General features: G+C 36.2%; 1 protein-coding gene across 3 annotated transcripts in view; it reads right to left on the bottom strand.

Annotated features, from left to right (window-relative positions):
• IFT56 (intraflagellar transport 56) overlaps window positions 1-18,966 on the bottom strand; it is a 56,661-nt gene that overhangs the window by 19,263 nt on the left and 18,432 nt on the right. For 2 of the 3 annotated variants that reach the window (XM_054496764.2, XM_054496766.2), the window contains exons 8-12: window positions 10,461-10,535; window positions 6,243-6,345; window positions 4,600-4,655; window positions 3,094-3,147; window positions 2,139-2,202 (exon numbers count right to left, since the gene is read on the bottom strand). In XM_054496764.2, coding sequence (XP_054352739.1) covers window positions 2,139-2,202; window positions 3,094-3,147; window positions 4,600-4,655; window positions 6,243-6,345; window positions 10,461-10,535 — 352 coding nt within the window. The remainder of the gene's footprint in view (window positions 1-2,138; window positions 2,203-3,093; window positions 3,148-4,599; window positions 4,656-6,242; window positions 6,346-10,460; window positions 10,536-18,966) is intronic. The other variant, XM_054496765.2, reaches the window with a different exon arrangement.

The raw sequence follows: 18,966 nt of genomic DNA, 5'->3' as shown, positions 1-18,966 counted from the left end.
CTATATGTCTGTGTTTATGCCAGTACCATGCTGTTTTGGTTACTATAGCTCTGAGGTATAATTAGAAGTCAGGTACAGTGATTCCTCCAGTTTTGTCCTTTCTGCTCAGAACAGCTTTGGCTATTCTGCTCTTTTGTGGTTCTGTATAAATTTTAGGATTTTTTTCTATTTTTATGAAGAATATCATTGGTATTTTCATAGGGATTGCATTGAATTTGCAGATTGCTTTGGGTAGTATGTACATTTTAACAACATTGATTCTTCCAATCTATGAACATGGAATATCTTTCCTTTTTTGTGTGTCCCCTTCAATTTCTTGCATCAATGTTTTATAGTTTTTATTGTAGAAATATTTCACTACTTTGGTTAATTCCTAAGTATTTAATTTTATTGGTAGCTATTATAAATGGGATTACTTTTTTGATTTTCAGATTGTTTGCTGTGGGCATATAGAAATGCCACTGATTTTTGTTTGTTGGTTTTGTATCCTGCAATTTTACCGCATTTGCTTATGAGTTCTAATAGTTTTTTGGTGAAGTCTTTAGGTTTTTCCAAATATAAGATCATATCATCTACAAACAAGTATAATTTAACTTCTTCCTTTTCAATTCAGATGTCCTTTATTTCTTTCTCTTGTCTGATTACTAGCTAGGACTTCCAGTACTATGTTGAATAACAGTGGTGAAAGTGGGCATCCTTGTCTTGTTCCAGATCTTAGAGGAAAGGCTTTCCACTTTCCCCATTCAATATGATACTAGCTGTGGGTCTGTCATATATGGATTTTATTGTTTTGAGGTATGTTCCACCTATACTCAGTTTTTTGGGGGATTTTTATCATAAAGGGATGTTGAATTTAATCAAATGCTTTTCCAGCATCAATTGAAATGATCATATGGTTTTTGCCCTTAATTCTGCTGATATGATGTATCCCACTGATTTGCATATGTTGGACCATTCTTGCATTCCTGGGATAAATCTCAGTTGGTCATGATGAATGATCTTTTTAATGTGTTGTTGAATTCTGTTTGCTAATATTTTGTTAACAATTTTTTTCATCCCTCTTCATTTGAGATATTGGACTTTAGTTTTTTTTTATGTGTCTTTGGTTTTGTTATCAGGGCAATACTGGTTTTGAAGAATGAGAGGAAATATTCCCTCCTCCTTTCTTTTTTGGAATAGTTTGAGTAGGATTGGTATTAGTTTTTCTTTAAATGTTTGGTAGAATTCTACAGTGAAGCCAATGGGTCTTGGGCTTTTCTTTACAGGGAATCTTGTTATTATGACTTTGATCTCATTACTTGTTATTGGTTTGCTCAGGTTTTGGATTTCTTCATGGTTCAATCTTGGTTGGTTGTATGTGTCTAGGAATTTATCCATTTCTTCTAGGTTTTCCAATTTATTGACATATCATTGCTCATAGTAGCCTGTGGTGATTCTTTGAATTTCTGTAGTATTGTTTGTATGGTGTATACGTATTTGAGATGAGGGTCTCACTCTGTTGCCCGGGCTGGAATGCAGTGGTGTAATCATGGCTCACTGCAGCCTCAACTTCCTGGGCTCAGGCAGTCCTGACACCTCAGCCTCTCAAGTAGCTGGGGCCATAGGTGTGTGCCACCGTACCTGGCTAATTTTTTTATTATTACTTATAGAGATGGGGTCTTCCTATGTTGCTCAGGCTGGTCCTGAACTCCTGGGCTCAAGCCATCTGCCTGCCTCAGCCTCCCCAAAGTACTGGGATTACAAGCCTAAGCCAGCATGCCTGGCTGGTTTTAATATTTTTATATGGAAAAAAATATCATAGGCAAAGTTTAAAGGCAAATGACCTACCAGAATGTGACAAAAGTTAATGCTCAAAAGAGCTCTTGAAAACTCAGTAAAAAATAACATTTTATATCTAAAACTGATTCAAAGTTTTAAAACTCTCAGGAACAAAACAGGAAATTTACTCTATTTATTCTCTTATCCCACTTTTGCTGAGATGTTAAGAACCAATTCCAATATTCTCTCTTATTTCTGACCTCCCACTTTATAATGTGAAGCCTAATAGATACATCCCTAGACAGAGAATCAAACTTCACAGTCAATATATGCCCCACTCCAATTATGAAGCAGATCATAAGTACAGATTTCAGACATACCACATTCACTAGCTGATCCTCCCACCAACTGGAAGAACTGCTGGGCAATTTTCATATGATCCCTCTGAAAAAAAAACTGAGCTGATATAGAGGAATAAGGTAAAAATATTTTATTTTATTACACTTTATGGTTCTAACATATTTGTCAGGATTTAAATATACCCTTGTTTTAAATCTTGCCCCAAACAATACTAATTCTCATTAACATAACAACTAGACCCAAAACTGAATTAAAACCTGTGCAGGGACAAGCAGAAAAGAAGAAAAAGAATCAAATCCTTAAATTCTATCCTAAAACTTCATTAAATGAACTCAGTCATTCTACAAATATCTATTGCTCTTTTACCATATATCAGACCTTGGAACAGGAGCTATAGATATAACAATGAGTATTTATTAAACTCATTTATTTAATAAATATTTGCTGCCTATCTACTATACAAGGCACTGCAGAATGAACTTGAGATAAAAAGATTTATTTGTATCCCATTTTGTTCCAAAAAGAACAAAGAATGCTGTATTAAGATGGATAAGAGCTTAATTTTAGACAGTGTTTTGGTGTTTATAAAAATAACTTCTTCAGAGAAACAATTTTCTCCACTTTACAGATGCCAAAATTATAGCTAGATATATGTAAGTTAAAAAAAGTCGCTGCAAATAAGAATGAAGTTGCGCAATGATTTTTAAGTTTGTTATTAAATAAGTTGCTATTTAAAAATTGGACCCTTTTAAACAAGCAGGAGTCTTTAGGGTTATAAGTTTTTTTGTGTTTTTTTTTTTTTTGTCTCTAAATAACATAACATTCTTTTCACAATGCAGTCTGGATTGGGGCATATGGAGAAATAAAAGGAGCTACAGGAGAGCCTATTGCTGCTTGCACTTTGATAGTCATTTTGTTCTCTTCCATACACCTATAACTTTGCAACCTATAGATTATCAGTGATTTCATACTCACTGAACCCATTTCCTGGCCAAGGGCTGCATTGACCACTCCTTTGAGAATATACTCCTAGAAACATGGAATAACACTGATTAAGAGGAATGTGGAGCTATGAGATCATTTTCAAATTAACTCCTTGCATTAACTCAATACTTTATATAAATTATCAAAGATTACCCACAGTTACTTTTCTCTGTTCTATCCCTGGCTTGAATGAAAGAATTAGGAGACACTCATTTAGTTTCCAGCAGCCAAGTATCTATATAACAAAATTTACCATATTTGTAAATTCTCAATCTTAAGCAAAAATAATTCAGGGGAAGCTCCAGGAGATAAGTTTCATTTTATTTCAATTCTATGGAAAAAAAAGTAAAATGTTGATATAATAATTTTTATTACCTTCTCAAACACTGCCATTCTCTGTGACCATATCATATATATTATTTTCCTTTTCCAATTTTTTTTTTTTTTGAGACCGAGTCTCACTCTGTCGCCCAGGCTGGAGTACAGTCACGCGATCTCAGCTCACTGCAACCTCCACCCCCAGGGTTCTAGCAATTCTCCTGCCTCAGCCTCCCGAGTAGCTGGGATTACAGGCCCCAGCCACCACGCCCGGCTAATTTTTTTGTATTTGTAGTAGAGACGGGGTTTCACCATGTTGGCCAGGCTGGCCTCGAACCCTGGACCTCAGGTGATCCACCTGCCTTGGCCTCCCAAAGTGCTGGGATTACAGGTGTGAGCCACCACTCCTGGCCCCTTTCCAATGTTATAGTAACTTTTCTTTGCTAGTAATCCTTTTCCTAAAAAAAAAAAAAAAAAGTGTCCTCTGATGTCCATTTATAAGGTATTTTCTCTTTTGGAGTCCTGGGGCCTCACTTGTATCCCTTTTTTCAGACTTGGTTCAGTTCTTTAATAGATACCCTCCCTAGCTAGCAGCTTTATCAATCTTTCATTTAAGAGAGCTCACAAAAGAACAGCATGAAAGAAGCTGAATCTTTTAATATACTTGAGAAATATACTTGTTTAAACTCCATGGGGTCTGGAAATATTTTTCATTCAGTCTTTCATTCAATAAATGGAATGTTTACTATATACCTTATGTACGTAGTGTTAGAGATACAATATAGACACAGTCCCTGACTACAAGGAGTTAACGATCCAATGGGGAAGAAAGACAAGTTACAGACAATTTATGAGATAACTGCATGTATCTAGTTGTTAGTTTCATCAGAATTCTAAATTTTCATATTTCCAAATACTAAAGGAATTTTCCAAATTTCCTTACCCTTTTTGACAAAATGACTACATATAAGAGAGTTTAAAAACATCAAAAAGCCTAGAACATTCATTCTCATATCACAAGTCGCATATAACATTCCTAAATGAATACATATGGTCTTTTCCTGGGATTCTACAGGCAGGAGTCTGCCTAATCTTCTCTAATATGACTTCCAACTAAATTTCTGAAGTTTCACTTTTAGCAGAACTTGGTTAGTAAAAATGTAAAACATTCTCAGTTACCTGAGGGGTAGTAGGTTCCAGATCCTTAATTAAGTTATAAGCTTCTTGTACATCATCTGAAATACAACAAAGTAATTATACTAGTCTGTATTCCAGAAAACCCTCCTGAAGCAGTCCTCCCAAAAGATAAGATCCTTCAGTACTTAAATATTCATGGGAAATATGATCTGTTTTATCTGTCTTCTAACTCTCCATGTTTGGTGTTGAGTAGTTATGCTAAAAATAACCAAATATCCTTAGAAAACTCATATTAAGGCATGAAGTACCTTAAAAATTGTTGAAGCTAAGAACATGGATGACGCATTCTATGCCAATGGCATTGTATTAGATAAGAAAAGCAATGATTTTTTTAAAAAAGAGAGAGATATATAAAGTATATAGGAATTAAATGACATGAAGTCTGAGATTTGCTTTAAAACATTTCAGGAACAAAAAAGAGGTGATGAAAAAAGAAGATTGGAAATATCTTGAAAAGTGCTGAATCCAGGGTATTTGGGTGTTTATTGTACTATTTATTTTTGTCTATGTTTGAAATTTTCCATAATAAAAATAATTTATAAAATATATAAGCTGTTTATTTCATTCTTGTCCAAAACATATTTCTTTTTGCTTTTATATAAAAGAGAGGCCAGGCATGGTGGCTCACACCTGTAATCTCAGCACTTTGGGAGGCTGAGGCAGGCGGATCACCTGAGATCAGGAGTTCAAGATCAGCCTGGCCAACATGGCGAAACCCCATCTCTACTAGAAATATAAAAATTAGCCGGGCATGGTGGCGCACGCCTGTAATCCCAGCTACTTGGGAAGCTGAGGCAGGAGAATCGCTTGAAACCGGGAGGCAGAGGTTGCAGTGAGCGGAGATCATGCCACTGCACTCCAGGCTGGGTGACAGAGTAAGACTCCGTCTCAAAAGAATAATAAATAAATAAATAAAATAAAGTAGGACTGTTTGCAAGTTCATATTCTTATTTTAATAAATACATTTTCCTCTATGAGGAATATGTTGTCCTGGTTGGTTTCTACCATGCACCTAAAAAGGCCCACATTGTTAGTCCAGGGACCATGACCAAATGCCACCACAAATGCATGGTGGCTGCTACCCTGTACTCATAGCTGTTAGAAAAGGCTGCTTTAGGCATGTGTCTGACAATATTAATCTTACTTAGGGGCAATAAATATCACATCCTCTTTGAATCATAGTATTTCTCATAAGAAGCCTGGGGTACAAAGAAACAGAAAGGCAGACAATCAAAGCAAATAAGAAACAGTTAATACTTTTTTCAAAAGACACAAGAAAATGTGAATGTACATTATGCAATGGGGGAAACTAGAAAAAGAAAAAAGAACTGTAAGGGAAGGGGAGGAAAAACAATGAAAAAGAAAGAATGGATAGAGAATAAAGGACAGCAAAATAAAAGGAAAAAAGAAAAAACAGAATGAGGGAGAAGGTAGGAAGCGACAGAAGAGGAAAGAGGATAAAAAAAGGCACAACAAATAACCACCAATAAACTTGTTCTATGAACTTGTTGCAAATATATTTTTGGAAGTATGGATTTAAAAAGTGAAGCAAATAGTTCCATCAGACATATTTAACTATTCTAAAATATCTCATTGTAAGTAAGACCAGGACAAATTTTTCTTACCTTGACGAAGGTAGTAAATCACCAAGTTTAGCCTAGCTTCAGGAATGACATCAACTAGGGGAGGTAAAACCTGCAAAGCCCCTTCACCTCCTCGGAAAACAACCTAGAGATACAGAAATCATGCTATTATGGCAATAATGATGTATATATTTATTGGTGACAATGTTTAAGGAGCTGGCACATATAACTGGGTTCATGATATTCAACTAAAATAGCTCTGGGAATCAGCTGATACATTGAGAACTTTTACTATTGGCTGAATTTATTATTGCCTACCTAATCCCTATGCTTCTTACCTTCTCTCTTCTTTTCTTTCCTCTCTGCTTTTGATCCTTCTTAACAGCTTTGTCATAATTAAACATTTTATTTTTAACCCTGTGTAAAACCTACCTCCATTATCACTCTATACCCTTGCCCTTCTTTTTTATTCATAGCACTTATATCTTTATTTTATTGTATATTTCTTTATCTGTTTATCTGTTACATCCACCAGAATATAAGCTCCATATGGCAAGGAACTTTGCATTTACTGTGTATTCCTAGCCCCGAGAACTGCGACTAGTATAGTCGGCACTCAGTTATTTTTTGAAAGGATGAATTTATTTTTGAAGCTCTATTTATACATATGACCTTGACCTCATTGAAAAAAAGCCATGATCTAAATTATAACAATATACACCTACTGTATACTCACAAAAATTTAAATTAAAAAGATTAAAAAATAAAATTATAATAACTATGAGAAATAGTAAAAGCATAACCCTTATTGTGTACATCTCTTTTCCTCTTCATAACTGCAGAAAACTCCTAAAGTACCCAATAATTAACAAAACTCTTTTCTAGGCAGACATTCTACATCAAAAACTCCATGAAGGAATTTATATATCCTTTCTGAGCCTGTTTCCTCATCTCTAAATGGCATTAGTAATGCCTGCCTTTCAGGTTATTATGAGGATTAAATGAGCAAAAGTGGGCTAAATGTGTGGCACATATTTCAGTGTTTCATTGAATTAATTTAGTAAACATTCATTAGCATGTACTATATGCCCACTACTGTAACAAGCACAGGGGTTATAGCAGGAACAGGCACTCCCCTGTCACCACAGACTATTCAAGTGGGGACAGACCTCCATAAAGCAAACAAATAAATATGTTATCAGGTGATAATAAGTGTTACAGAGAAAAGCTTAGAAATCAAAACAAACAAACAAAAAAATCCATGAAAGGACAATTTATTTTGTGTACTGTTGTATTTCTAGAGCCTAGCATAGTATCTGGAATGTAGCAAACTGTTTCACAAATAAATGCACAGAAAGCAAGGTCATCCAGCATGAACTACATAATCTCTTCTCTCGACCCCGAAATATCTATTTAGTGATCTTTTTTGGTTCCTTTTTCAGATATTCCCTTCTTTTGTCAAGATTAATTCATTCACCTGTCTTCTTGATCCCATGACTTCTAACTCCATCTGAACCTCTTTTCTCCATTAATTATTGTACCTTCAATCTTCCCAAAGCCCTGGTCCTACTTCTCACTGTAAACACACACAAGGGGTTTTTGTTCTCTTGAAAAATCTTCCACTTGGCCCCACTGTTTCCTCTGGATAGTGCCCTATTTTTCTCTTTTCTTTCAATGCCACACTTCAAAAGTATGTGGCTTACTGCTTCTACTTTCTTCTCATCCTCTCACTCCTTAACCTCTCAAAACATTGGCTTCTGCTCTCAGCATATGAATAAACTCACTCTCAGGAGTCACAAATTAATCTCTTTAGCCAAATTCAATGGACTTTTCCGTCCTCTTGCTCCATGATGTGTCTGCAGTTTTGACACTGATGCCTACAAGATGACAATAATAACAACAATGCCATTTTCTCTTTTTTCTTTTCTTTTTTTTTTTTTTTAGACGGAGTCTCGCTCTGTCACCCAGGCTGGAGTGCAGTGGTGCGATCTTTGCTCACTGCAAGCTTCGCCTCCCGGGTTCACACCATTCTCCTGCCTCAGCCTCCCGAGTAGCTGGGACTAAAGGCACCCGCCATAACACCCGGCTAATCTTTGTATTTTTAGTAGAGACGGGGTTTCACTGTGTTAACCAGGATAGTCTCGATCTCCTGACCTCGTGATCCGCCTGCCTTGGCCTCCCAAAGTGCTGGGATTACAGGCATGAGTCACTGCACCCGGCCTATCAATGCCATTTTCTAAATGCATACTGTGTGAAGCACTTTACACATATTACCTCATTTAATCCTCCCCCAAAAAAGCAAGATAAGTACTTTTTTTTTTTTTTTTTTGAGACGCAGTCTTGCTCTGTCGCCCAGGCTGGAGTGCAGTGGCACAATCTTGGCTCACTGCAAGCTTCACCTCCTGGGTTCAAGCAATTCTCCCGCCTTGGCCTCCTGAGTAGCTGGGATTACGGGTGTGTGCCACCACGCCCTGCTAATTTTTGTATTTTTAGTAGAGGTGGGGTTTCACCATGTTGGTCAGGCTGGTCTTGAACTCCTGATCTTGTGATCCACCCGCCTTGGCCTCCCAAAGTGCTGGGATTACAGGCATGAACCTCTGCGGCCGGCCAAAATAAGTACTTTCATTTTCCCTATTCTACATATGAGAACACAGACTCAGCAGTGTTAAGTGACTTACCCAAAGTTACAAAACTAGTACATGGTAGAACTCCATTTTGACCTCAAATCTAACTTCAAAAGTTGGTGTTTTTTAACAACCACTTATATTGCCCTGATATTTTTCAGGTTTAAAAAAAAAATAAAAGTAATATGTGTTCACTGGAAAAAAATAAAGTATTATGAAAGAAAAATTTCCATATTGTTACTTCTCTTTCTAATCCCAATCTCTAAGAATTATCCCTATTTCATATGTTCCTTTCAGTCATATATTCATATAGTGGTTCTTTACCTTAGCTGTATATTATATCCACCTGGCATGCTTTAAAAAAAATACTGATAGCTGGGCTCCAGACCAACCATTAAATAAGATTCCCTGGGGATGGGGCCCATGCATCATTAATTTCAAAAGCCTCCCAGGTGATTAAAATGTGCAGTTGTAAATGACATTACATTATCTAGATGCTTCTTATTGTTTGCCCTTTTTGTCTCATTTGTTGATACTCCTTCCTCCTGTCCCATAAATACAGATGCTGTTTTGGAACCATATTTTTCTATTTTTAATCCGTTCTACAATATTTATTTCACTTCAGCAATTGAAAACCTTCCATATTAATCTGTCAAGACTCTTACAATAACTCCTAAATCTATTCTCAAGTCTTTATCTTTCTCCAAGCTTAAATTCCAGACTACTATATAACCCATAATTCTCCAGAAAAATTAATCTGGTTTCAATTTAGAAACTAAATCTGAAGTTAAAAGATTAGATGCAGAAACTCATAGTAGTAACTATCCAAATAAAACTTTATCTGTGATGGAGGCCTGAATTAGAGAAGAAATGGAGTAAATATAAGATACTGCCAACAAGAAGAGAATAGGATTTAGTAATTGAATAGAGATTGGAGATAAAGAGAAGGGGAGTCTAAAACAGCTGTGGTTTACTGGAAGAATTGGTACTACAAAAAGGAATAGAGAAATCAGAAGGAAAAAGCATAGTTATTATTATTGCCACTTCTGGATGAAGAATCTCAGTAGTATTAGATGATTTGCCCAGTGTTCCCAGGTATCTGAATTGAGAGCAGCTGTTCTGCATCTCACTATATTACCTGAGATGTAATCTAGCCCTAAACCCAACCACCCATCCAACTTGAGTGTCTGCTATTCCCCAGTACAAATTTACTGTTCTAGTAAGATCAATCTGCTCACAATCTTTTACATATGTCAGCTTCATTCTAGCTCCATGTCCTTGACTAGAATGAACACTCTAAATCTCAGTCATCCTTCAAAGATGCAAAAATATTTCCCATTTATTTTCAACCACAGGGGGATATGTTCCTTTGTCTTTCTCAAAAAAACAGACACCTGGATCTACACTGCCTTGTGCTTCTTTCCAAATATTAAATATATTCCTGTTCTCCCAACAAGGATTTCCTTAAGGAAACAGATTAGTACTTTCAAACTTATCTCCTCCACAGTGAGGAGGGGTTCCCTTGGAGTAAAGCATTATTTGCTAGGGCATCTCCTTTTATTCATCTCTCTAATTGCTGTGATGTACCAAAGCAGAGTAGGACTGAACTCAGTCAAGACGGGAAATCGTTATTCACCAGATTGTGCCTGATGAGTTCTTTAGCAAATTCAAAGGATGAAGAAGCATTGTCCATCAAGCTTTTGAGTTCTGCCTGAAATTTAAAAAAGAAAGGCTTATGAAAATGACAAGTGTATAGTTCTTATACCACATATTGACACAATGGTTTATAATTTACAAAGAATTTAACATGCTATTTCATTTGATCCTCATGACTCTAGGTCAATGTAATTATTATTACCCACATTTTCAAATGAGAGCAATAATAAATGAAAACAATGAGGCTTATAAAAGTTAAGTGACTTGGGCCGGGAGCAGTGGCTCATGCCTGTAATCCCAGCATTTTGGGAGGCCAAGGCAGGCGGCACAAGGTCAACAGATCAAGACCACGTTTCCTCTGGTCAACGTGGTGAAACCCTGTCTCTACTAAAAGTACAAAAAAATTAGCTGGGCATGGTAGTGTGCACCTGTAGTCCCAGCTACTCAGGAGGCTGAGGCAGGAGAATCACTTGAACCTGAGAGGCGGAGGTTGCAGTGAGCCAAGGTTGCGCCACTGCACTCCAGCCTGGCGACAGAGCGAGACTGTCTCAAAAAAAAAAAAAAAAAAAGTTAAGTGACTTGAAACTTATACTAAGCAGCAAGTTTGAAAACTGGGATACTCAAGTCTGAAGACTCCTAGAGTTAGTTTTTTCTTTCAGTGTCAAAGGTGATTAACAAACTAAGCCTTAAACAACTAAGGTTGATTCTTTAATCTGAAAGGAGATGTTAAGAAATCCTCCTTTCATCCCTTTTCTATTTCTATTAGTGGGTTGCTAAGCTTTTCTGGATAAAATCATTAAATTCTTGATTGTTCTTCACTAGCTACCACAAACTCGTTCTGCCTGATCTCATAGTTGGGAGTGCATGTCTGCTCAGCGATTTTTTTTTATCACTCTTCTCTTGTCCACAGTACAGTTCCAAAGTTTTGGGTAATATTAGGTTACATCAGCAGTTTTCAAGCTTTTTGTTCTCAAGATCCCTTTTATACTCTATAAATGATCTCAAAGAATTTTTGTTTATGTGGGAAATAGCCATCAATACTTATCATATCAGAAATTAAAACAAAATTTTAAGTACAATTCATTGAAAATGGTAGTAATAATATGCCTTAAAATATGTTGGAATTAACATTTGGTCTCAATTTCAGAGCAACTTGTCATTACTGAAAATAAAAACAATTAAATTTTTTTAAAGTTTAAAAATAACAATAATAAACCCCACTACACATTGACATACATATTTTTTACTTTAAAAAACTGTATTTATCAAATCAAAAATTTAGTGAGAACAATGTCATTGTCTTACATTTTTTGCAAATCTCTTTAATGTCTGGCTTAACAGAGGATAGATGGATTGTCATATCTGTATTTGCATTTCATCTATTTTGAAACCATATTGTGCCAGGTGACAAAGACAAAAAAGAAAGCCCAATACCAGCACAAGGTGGGAAGTCTAGTGAAGACACTTCCCACAATCAGCAGGAACTACTAAAGAGCTACACTGGCAAAGGAAGGATGAAATGGAATTTTCTATGAACTTTTTGGGGACCCCTTGTACATAAATTAATAAAATAAAAAAACAGTTATGTAATAGGATTAAAAACAAAAGTTGGTTTTTGAAAAGACTAAAAAAATGTGAAAATGTAAATGAAATTATCAAATTTTTAGAAAAATACAACTTACCAAAAATAACACAAGAAGAAATAGAAAACATGCATAGTCCTATAACCACTAAAAGAACTGAATTAGATAATTTAAAATCTTCCAAACCTAGACAGTTTTGTCAATAAGTTCTACCAAACATTTAAGAAATATAAAAGTCAATCTTATACAAACTCTTCCAGAAAATAGAAACATATGGTACCTGCTTCAATTCATTCATTTTCCTTTGAGATAACCTTTGCACCAAATCCTGACAAGAACTATACCAAAAAAGCAAATTATAAACCAATCAAACCAATATGTATTGATGCAACAAATTAAATAATAGCTATCTAATATGTGATATGTAAAGAGAAGAATGAACCATGATGAAGCTGGGTTTATTCTGGTATAATGTTGATTTTTAAAATTTTTTGTTTTTTGAGACAGGGTCTTACTCTGCCACCGAGGCTGGAGTGCAGTGGTGCCATCTTAGCTCACTGCAACCCCTGTACCCCAGGCTCAAGTGATCCTCCCACCTCAGCCTCCCAAGTATCTGGGACCACAACCACACGCTACCACACCAGGGTAATTTTTGTATTTTTAGTAGAGATGGGATTTCACTGTGTTGTCCGGGCTGGTCTCAAACTCCTGACCTCAACTGATTCGCCTATCTCGGCCTCCCAAAGTGCTGGGATTACAGACGTGAGCCACCATGTCCAGCCTAAAGTTGATTTAACAATAGAAAATACTTCAAATAATTTGCCACAAGAATAAAGGAAAATGATATGACCGTCTTAATAGACGAAGAATACAAGATGTTATACCTCAACATCTGATCCTTATAAAACCTCTTAGCAAACTAACAGTAGAAGGGAAGTTCCTTAATCTGATAAAGGATATCTTTAAAAATCTACATTAAACATCATATTTAATGATGAAATATCATTTCTTAATGATGAAATATCATCAAAAGCTTTTCCTTTGAGATAAAAAACCTTACAAGGATATTTCTTTTTTTACTTTGTTGGTTTTTTTTTCTTTTTTTTTTGAGATGGTGTCTAGCTCTGTCACCCAGGCTGGAGTGCAGTGGTGCAGTCTTGGCTCACTGCAACCGCTGCCTCCCAGGTTCAAGCGATTCTTCTGCCTCAGCCTCCCAAGTAGCTGGGATTACAGGTGCATGCCACCATGCCTGGCTAATTTTTGTATTTTTAGTAGAGATGGGATTTCACCATGTTGGCCAGGCTGGTCTGGAACTCCTGACCTCAAGTGATCCGCCTGCCTCTGCCTCCCAAAGTGCTGGGATTACAGGCATGAGCCACTGTGCCTGGCCAGGTAGGTACGATTTCTTAGATTCTGCTGCATACTCCTCATGCTGTGGCAACCCACCACCACACCCCCCACTGTCCCTGTCACCCCACTGCAATCACTTGGTGAGTAAATGAATGACTAGATATCTTACTTCACCAATTATATATATAGAAAAACATCAATATACAGAGATACATTAAGACAACTAGAAGCAAATCTAACAAAACACGTAAAAAGACCAATACAAAGGCCAAGCATGGTGGCTTATACCTGTAATCTCACTGCTTTGGGAAGCCAAGGCAGGCGGATCGCTTGAGCCCAGGAGTTCAAGACCAACCTTAGCAATGTAGTAAGATCTGTCTCTATTTAAAAATTTTAAAAAATTAGTTGGACACAGTGGCACACACCTGTAGTCCCAGCTACTTGGGAGGCTGAGGCACAAAGATCACTCAAACATGGAAGGCAGAGGTTATAGTAAGCCATGATCCAGCCACTGCACTCCATCTAGGCTGGGTGACAGAGCCAGAGCTTGTCTAAAAAAAAAAAAAAAAAAAAAACCAATACAAAAAAAAAGCACAAAACCTGACTAAAAGAGCTTAAAGATCTGGCTGGGCACAGTGGCTCATGTCTGTAATCCCAGCACTTTGGGAGGCCCAGGCGGGTGGATCACCTGAGGTCAGGAGTTCAAGACCAGCCTGGCCTACATGGTAAAACCCCATCTCTACTAAAAATCCAAAGATTAGCTGGATGTGGTGGCGGACGCCTGTAATCCCAGCTACTCAGGAGGCTGAGGCAGGAGAATCGCTGGAACCCAGGAGGTGGAGGTTGCAGTGAGCCAAGATCATGCCACTGCACTCCAGCCTGGGCAACAAGAGCAAAATTTCGTCTCAAAAAAAAAAAAAAAAGAAATTAAAGATCTAAATAAATGGAGAAAGATACCATATTCATGGTTTTAAAGACTTAATTTAAAACTATCAATTATCTCCCAACTCATCCATGGATTCAAAGCAACACAATTAAAATCCTGACAGGTTTGTTTTTGTGTTTGGATTTGGCAGGCTTGTTTTAGAATTCATACGTATGGTATTGAGGGCAAGGATACACAAATGGATCAACAGAATACAGAGTTCAGAAGCAGACATATCTAAACACTGGAATTATTTTTCAAAGGTGGTGGAATAGTAGGAAAAGACTGATCTTTTCAATAAATGGTCTGAAACAATGAGTTATTCTTATGGCAAAAAGATAAAATTTGACCTCTGCCTCACAGTCTACACAAAAATCAATTCCATGTAGAATATGGACTTAAATATAAAAGAAAATCAGTAAATAAACAACATATCCTAAATAACAAATGGGCCAAAGAAACCAAAAACAAAATTAGAAAATACTTTGAGATAAATGAAAGAAAGATATAATATAACAAAACTTATGGGATGAAGTTAAAACAGTTCTTAGAGGAAATTTTATAGTTGTAAATGCCTATATTTAAAAAAGAAAATAAGAAAGACCACAAATTAATAACCTAACTGTAAAAAAAAGAGAAAACTAAACATAAAGCAAACAGAGGAAGGGAAAAATAAAGATTAGAGCAGAAATCAATTAAACAGACAAGAGAATGGAGAAAATCAGTGAAACCAGAAGCTGGTTCCTTGAAAAGATTAAGAAAACTTGTAGGTAGACTGACCAAGAAAAAAACAACGAACTCAATTTACTAGAATCAGAAATGAAAGAAGGCAATACTACTGACCTTAGAGAAATAAAAAGGATTACAGAGGAATACTGTGAACAATTATAGGCCAATATATTAGATAATTTAAGTGAAAGGAACAAATTCCTAGAAAGACATAAACTATCAGAACTGACTCAAGAAGAAATACTATTAATAGACATACAACATGGATGGATGTGCACAGATTGAAAGACTTAATGTCATTAAGATAGCATTAACCCCCAAACTGATCTTTAGAGTCAATGCAATCCCTAAATAAATTGGATTAATGATTTAAAAACTACAATGAAATAAAAAGCCCAGGCCAAGATGGCTTCACTGCTTAAAATTATACCACTTAAAGAAGAGTTAATACCAGTTCTTCACAAGCTCTTTCAAAATACAGAAGAAGACAGAACTTTTCCCCTTATACTGTGTGGCTAGTATTACCCCGATACCAAAACCAAAAAAAAATTACAAGAGAAGAAAATGACCAATACCGTTTTTGAATATGGACACAAAATCCTCCAAAAAATTCTTAGCAAATGGAATCCTGTAATGTATTAAAAAGATTATTCACGATGACCAAGTGAGATTTATTCCAGGAATACAAGGGTGGTTTAACATTCAAAAATCAATTAATATACCATATCAATAGAATAAAACCCAAAAACTAAATGATCATCTCCATAGCTAACAGAAAAAGCAGACCCATTAACATCCTTTCATGATAAAAACATTTGGAAGTTCCCCCATCTGAGAAAGAACATTTACAAAAAACCCACAACAAACATCATTTTTAACGGTGAAATATTGGATGCTTTCCACCTACGACTGGGAACAAGACAAGGATATCTGCTCTCAGCACTTCTATTCAACATTGTACTGAAGGTTCTAGCCAGGTCAATTAGACAAGAAAAAGGAAGAAGAGGTGTCCAGACTGGAAAGGTAGTAGTAAAACTATCCTGATTCACAAACGTAATCTTATATATAGAAAATCCTCCCCAAAATCTGCAAGAAAGCTAACAAATGAGTTCAGCAAGGTTTCAGGATACAATCAATACAAAAATCAGTAGTACTTCTATTCTCTTGCAATGAACAATTCAAAAATGAAATTAAGGGAACAAGTTAATTTACAATAGCATCAAAAATAATAAAGTACTTAGTAATAAATTTAACAAAAGAAATGTAAAACTTGCCCCATAAAAACCACCAAATATTGCTGAAAGAAATTTAAAAACACCTAAATAAATGGAAAAACATTCCATGTGAATGGATTTAAAGACTTAATGTTATTAAGATAGCATTAATCCCAAAACTGATCTTTAATGCAATCCCTATCAGAATCCAATCTGGGTTCTCTGTAGGAATTGATAAGCTGATTCTAAAATTCATATTGAATTGCAAGAGATCAGAGTAACCAAAACAATATAGGAAACAACAAATTAGGAGGCCGCATACTTCCTGATTTCAAAACTTGCTACAAGTAAGGAAGATAGTGTGGTATTAATGTAAGGATACACACATAGACCAATGGAAGAGAATTGAGTCCAGAAGAAATGAATCCATTTGTCTATGGTAAACTGATTTTCAACAAGAGTGCCAAGACCATTCAAAGGGTGAAAGAATAGTCTCTTCAACAAATGGTGCTGGAATAACTGGATATTTACATGCAAAAGAATAAAGCTGGACTTTTACCTCAGGCCATTTACAAATGTTAATTCAAAATGGATCAGAGACCTAAAAGCTAAGATTATAAAACTCTTAGTGGAAAACACAGGGGCAAATCTTCATGACTCTGGACTTGGCAATGGAATCTTAGATACAACACCAAAAGCACAAGCAACAAAAGGCAAAAAAAAAAAAAAAAAAAAAAAGGATAACTTTGACTTCATCAAAATTAAAAACTTTCGTGCTTCAAAAAAAATACTATTAAGAAAATGAAAAGACAATCTATAGGATAGGAGAAAGCATTTGCAATTTGTGTATCTGATAAGGGACTGAACCTAGAATATATAAGAACATGTGAAACTCAATAATAAAAAGACAAATAACTTATTTAAAAAATGGGCAAAGAACTTAAATAAACATTTCTACAAAAAAGATATGCAAATGACCAATAAGCACATGAAACAATGCTCAACATCATTAGTCATCAGGGAAATGCAAATAGAAACCACAAGATTCCACTTCACACCACTAGAATGGCTAGAGTCAAAAAGTCAGATGATAACAACTGTTGGCAAGAACGCAAAGAAATCAAAACGCTTATATACTGCTGATGGGAATGTAAAATGGTGCCGTTTCTTTGGAACAGTCTGGCAGTTCCCCAGACAATTAAATATAGAGTTACCATATGACCCTGTGATTCCACTCGTAGGTATAAACCTGAGAGAACTGAAAACATACATACAAACAAAAACTTACACAAAAAGTATAATGTTTATAGAAGCAGCATTCATAATAGGCAAAAGGTGGAAACAACACAAGTGTCTATCAACTGATGAATGGAAAAAACTAAAAGAGGTATATTCATAAAACGAAATATTATTTGGTCATAAAAATGAATAAAATACTGATAGATGCTACAACATGATGAACCTTGTAAACACTATGCTAAATAAAAGGTGCCGATCATAAAGACCAAATATTATATGATTCCACATATATATGAAATATCCAGAGCAGGCAAATATATAAAGACAAAGTACATTAGTGGTTGCTCAGGGCTGGGAGAATGGGGCAATAGGCGTTGATAGCTGAAGGGTATGACTTTTTTTTTTTTTTTGAGACGGAGTATCGGTCACCCAGGCTGGAGTGCATTGGTGCAATCTCAGCTCACTGCGACGTCCACCTCCCAGATTCAAGTGATTCTCATGCCTCAACTTCCTGAGTAGCTGGGATGACAGGCATGCGCCACCATGCCCGGCTAATTTTTATATTTTTAGTAGAGACAGGGTTTCACCATGTTGGCCAGGCTGGTCTCTAACTCCCGACCTTGTGATCCGCCTGCCTCGGACTTCCAAAGTGCTGGGATTACAGGTGTGAGCCACCGCGCCCGGCCATTTCTTTTTTTTTTTTTTTTTTTCTGGAGACGGAGTCTTGCTCCGTTGCCCAGGCTGGAATGCAGTGGCGCAATCTCGGCTCATTGCAACCTCTGCCTCCCGGGTTCAAGCGATTCTCCTGCCTCAGCCTCCCAAGGAGCTGGGACTACAGGCGCACGTGGCCACGCCCCGCTAATTTTTTGTATTTTAGTAGAGTCGGGGTTTCACTGTGTTGCCCAGGCTGGTCTCGAACTCCTGAGCTCAGGCAATCCACCCGCCTCGGCCTCCCAAAGTGCTAGGATTACAGGCATGAGACATTGTGCCTGGCCAACATTTCTTTTTGAGATAATGAAATGTCCTAAGATTGACTGTGGTGATGGTTGCACTTAAGCTGTGACTATACTAAAAAACCAGTTGTACACTTTAAAAGGGTGAATTGTATGATATGTTAATTATATCTCAATAAAGCCATATATAAATAAAATTATAAATTAAAGATGTAGGTCATCATATCTACATTAGAATGAAAGTGACCTTTCTAAAAACATAACACCAATGTTAGAAACCATGTAAGAAATATTTCACGTGAAACATATCCTTTATGTTCAAATTTTCTTTTCTATTTAAAATATATATTAGGGTTTTGTCTTTTCTAATTTACTAATCTTTGTCTTTTAACTGGAGAACTTAATCCTTTAAAATATAATGTAATTACAGAAAATGTGTGCTTAAAAAGAAAAACAGGCTATTAGAAGATAATATCAGAAGTGACTGGGCACA

This window comes from Pongo pygmaeus, chromosome 6 (genome assembly GCF_028885625.2).
Source record: "Pongo pygmaeus isolate AG05252 chromosome 6, NHGRI_mPonPyg2-v2.0_pri, whole genome shotgun sequence".
NCBI lineage: Eukaryota > Metazoa > Chordata > Mammalia > Primates > Hominidae > Pongo > Pongo pygmaeus.
Note: the sequence above shows the minus strand (reverse complement) of the source record. Positions and strands in the feature narration are given on the sequence as shown.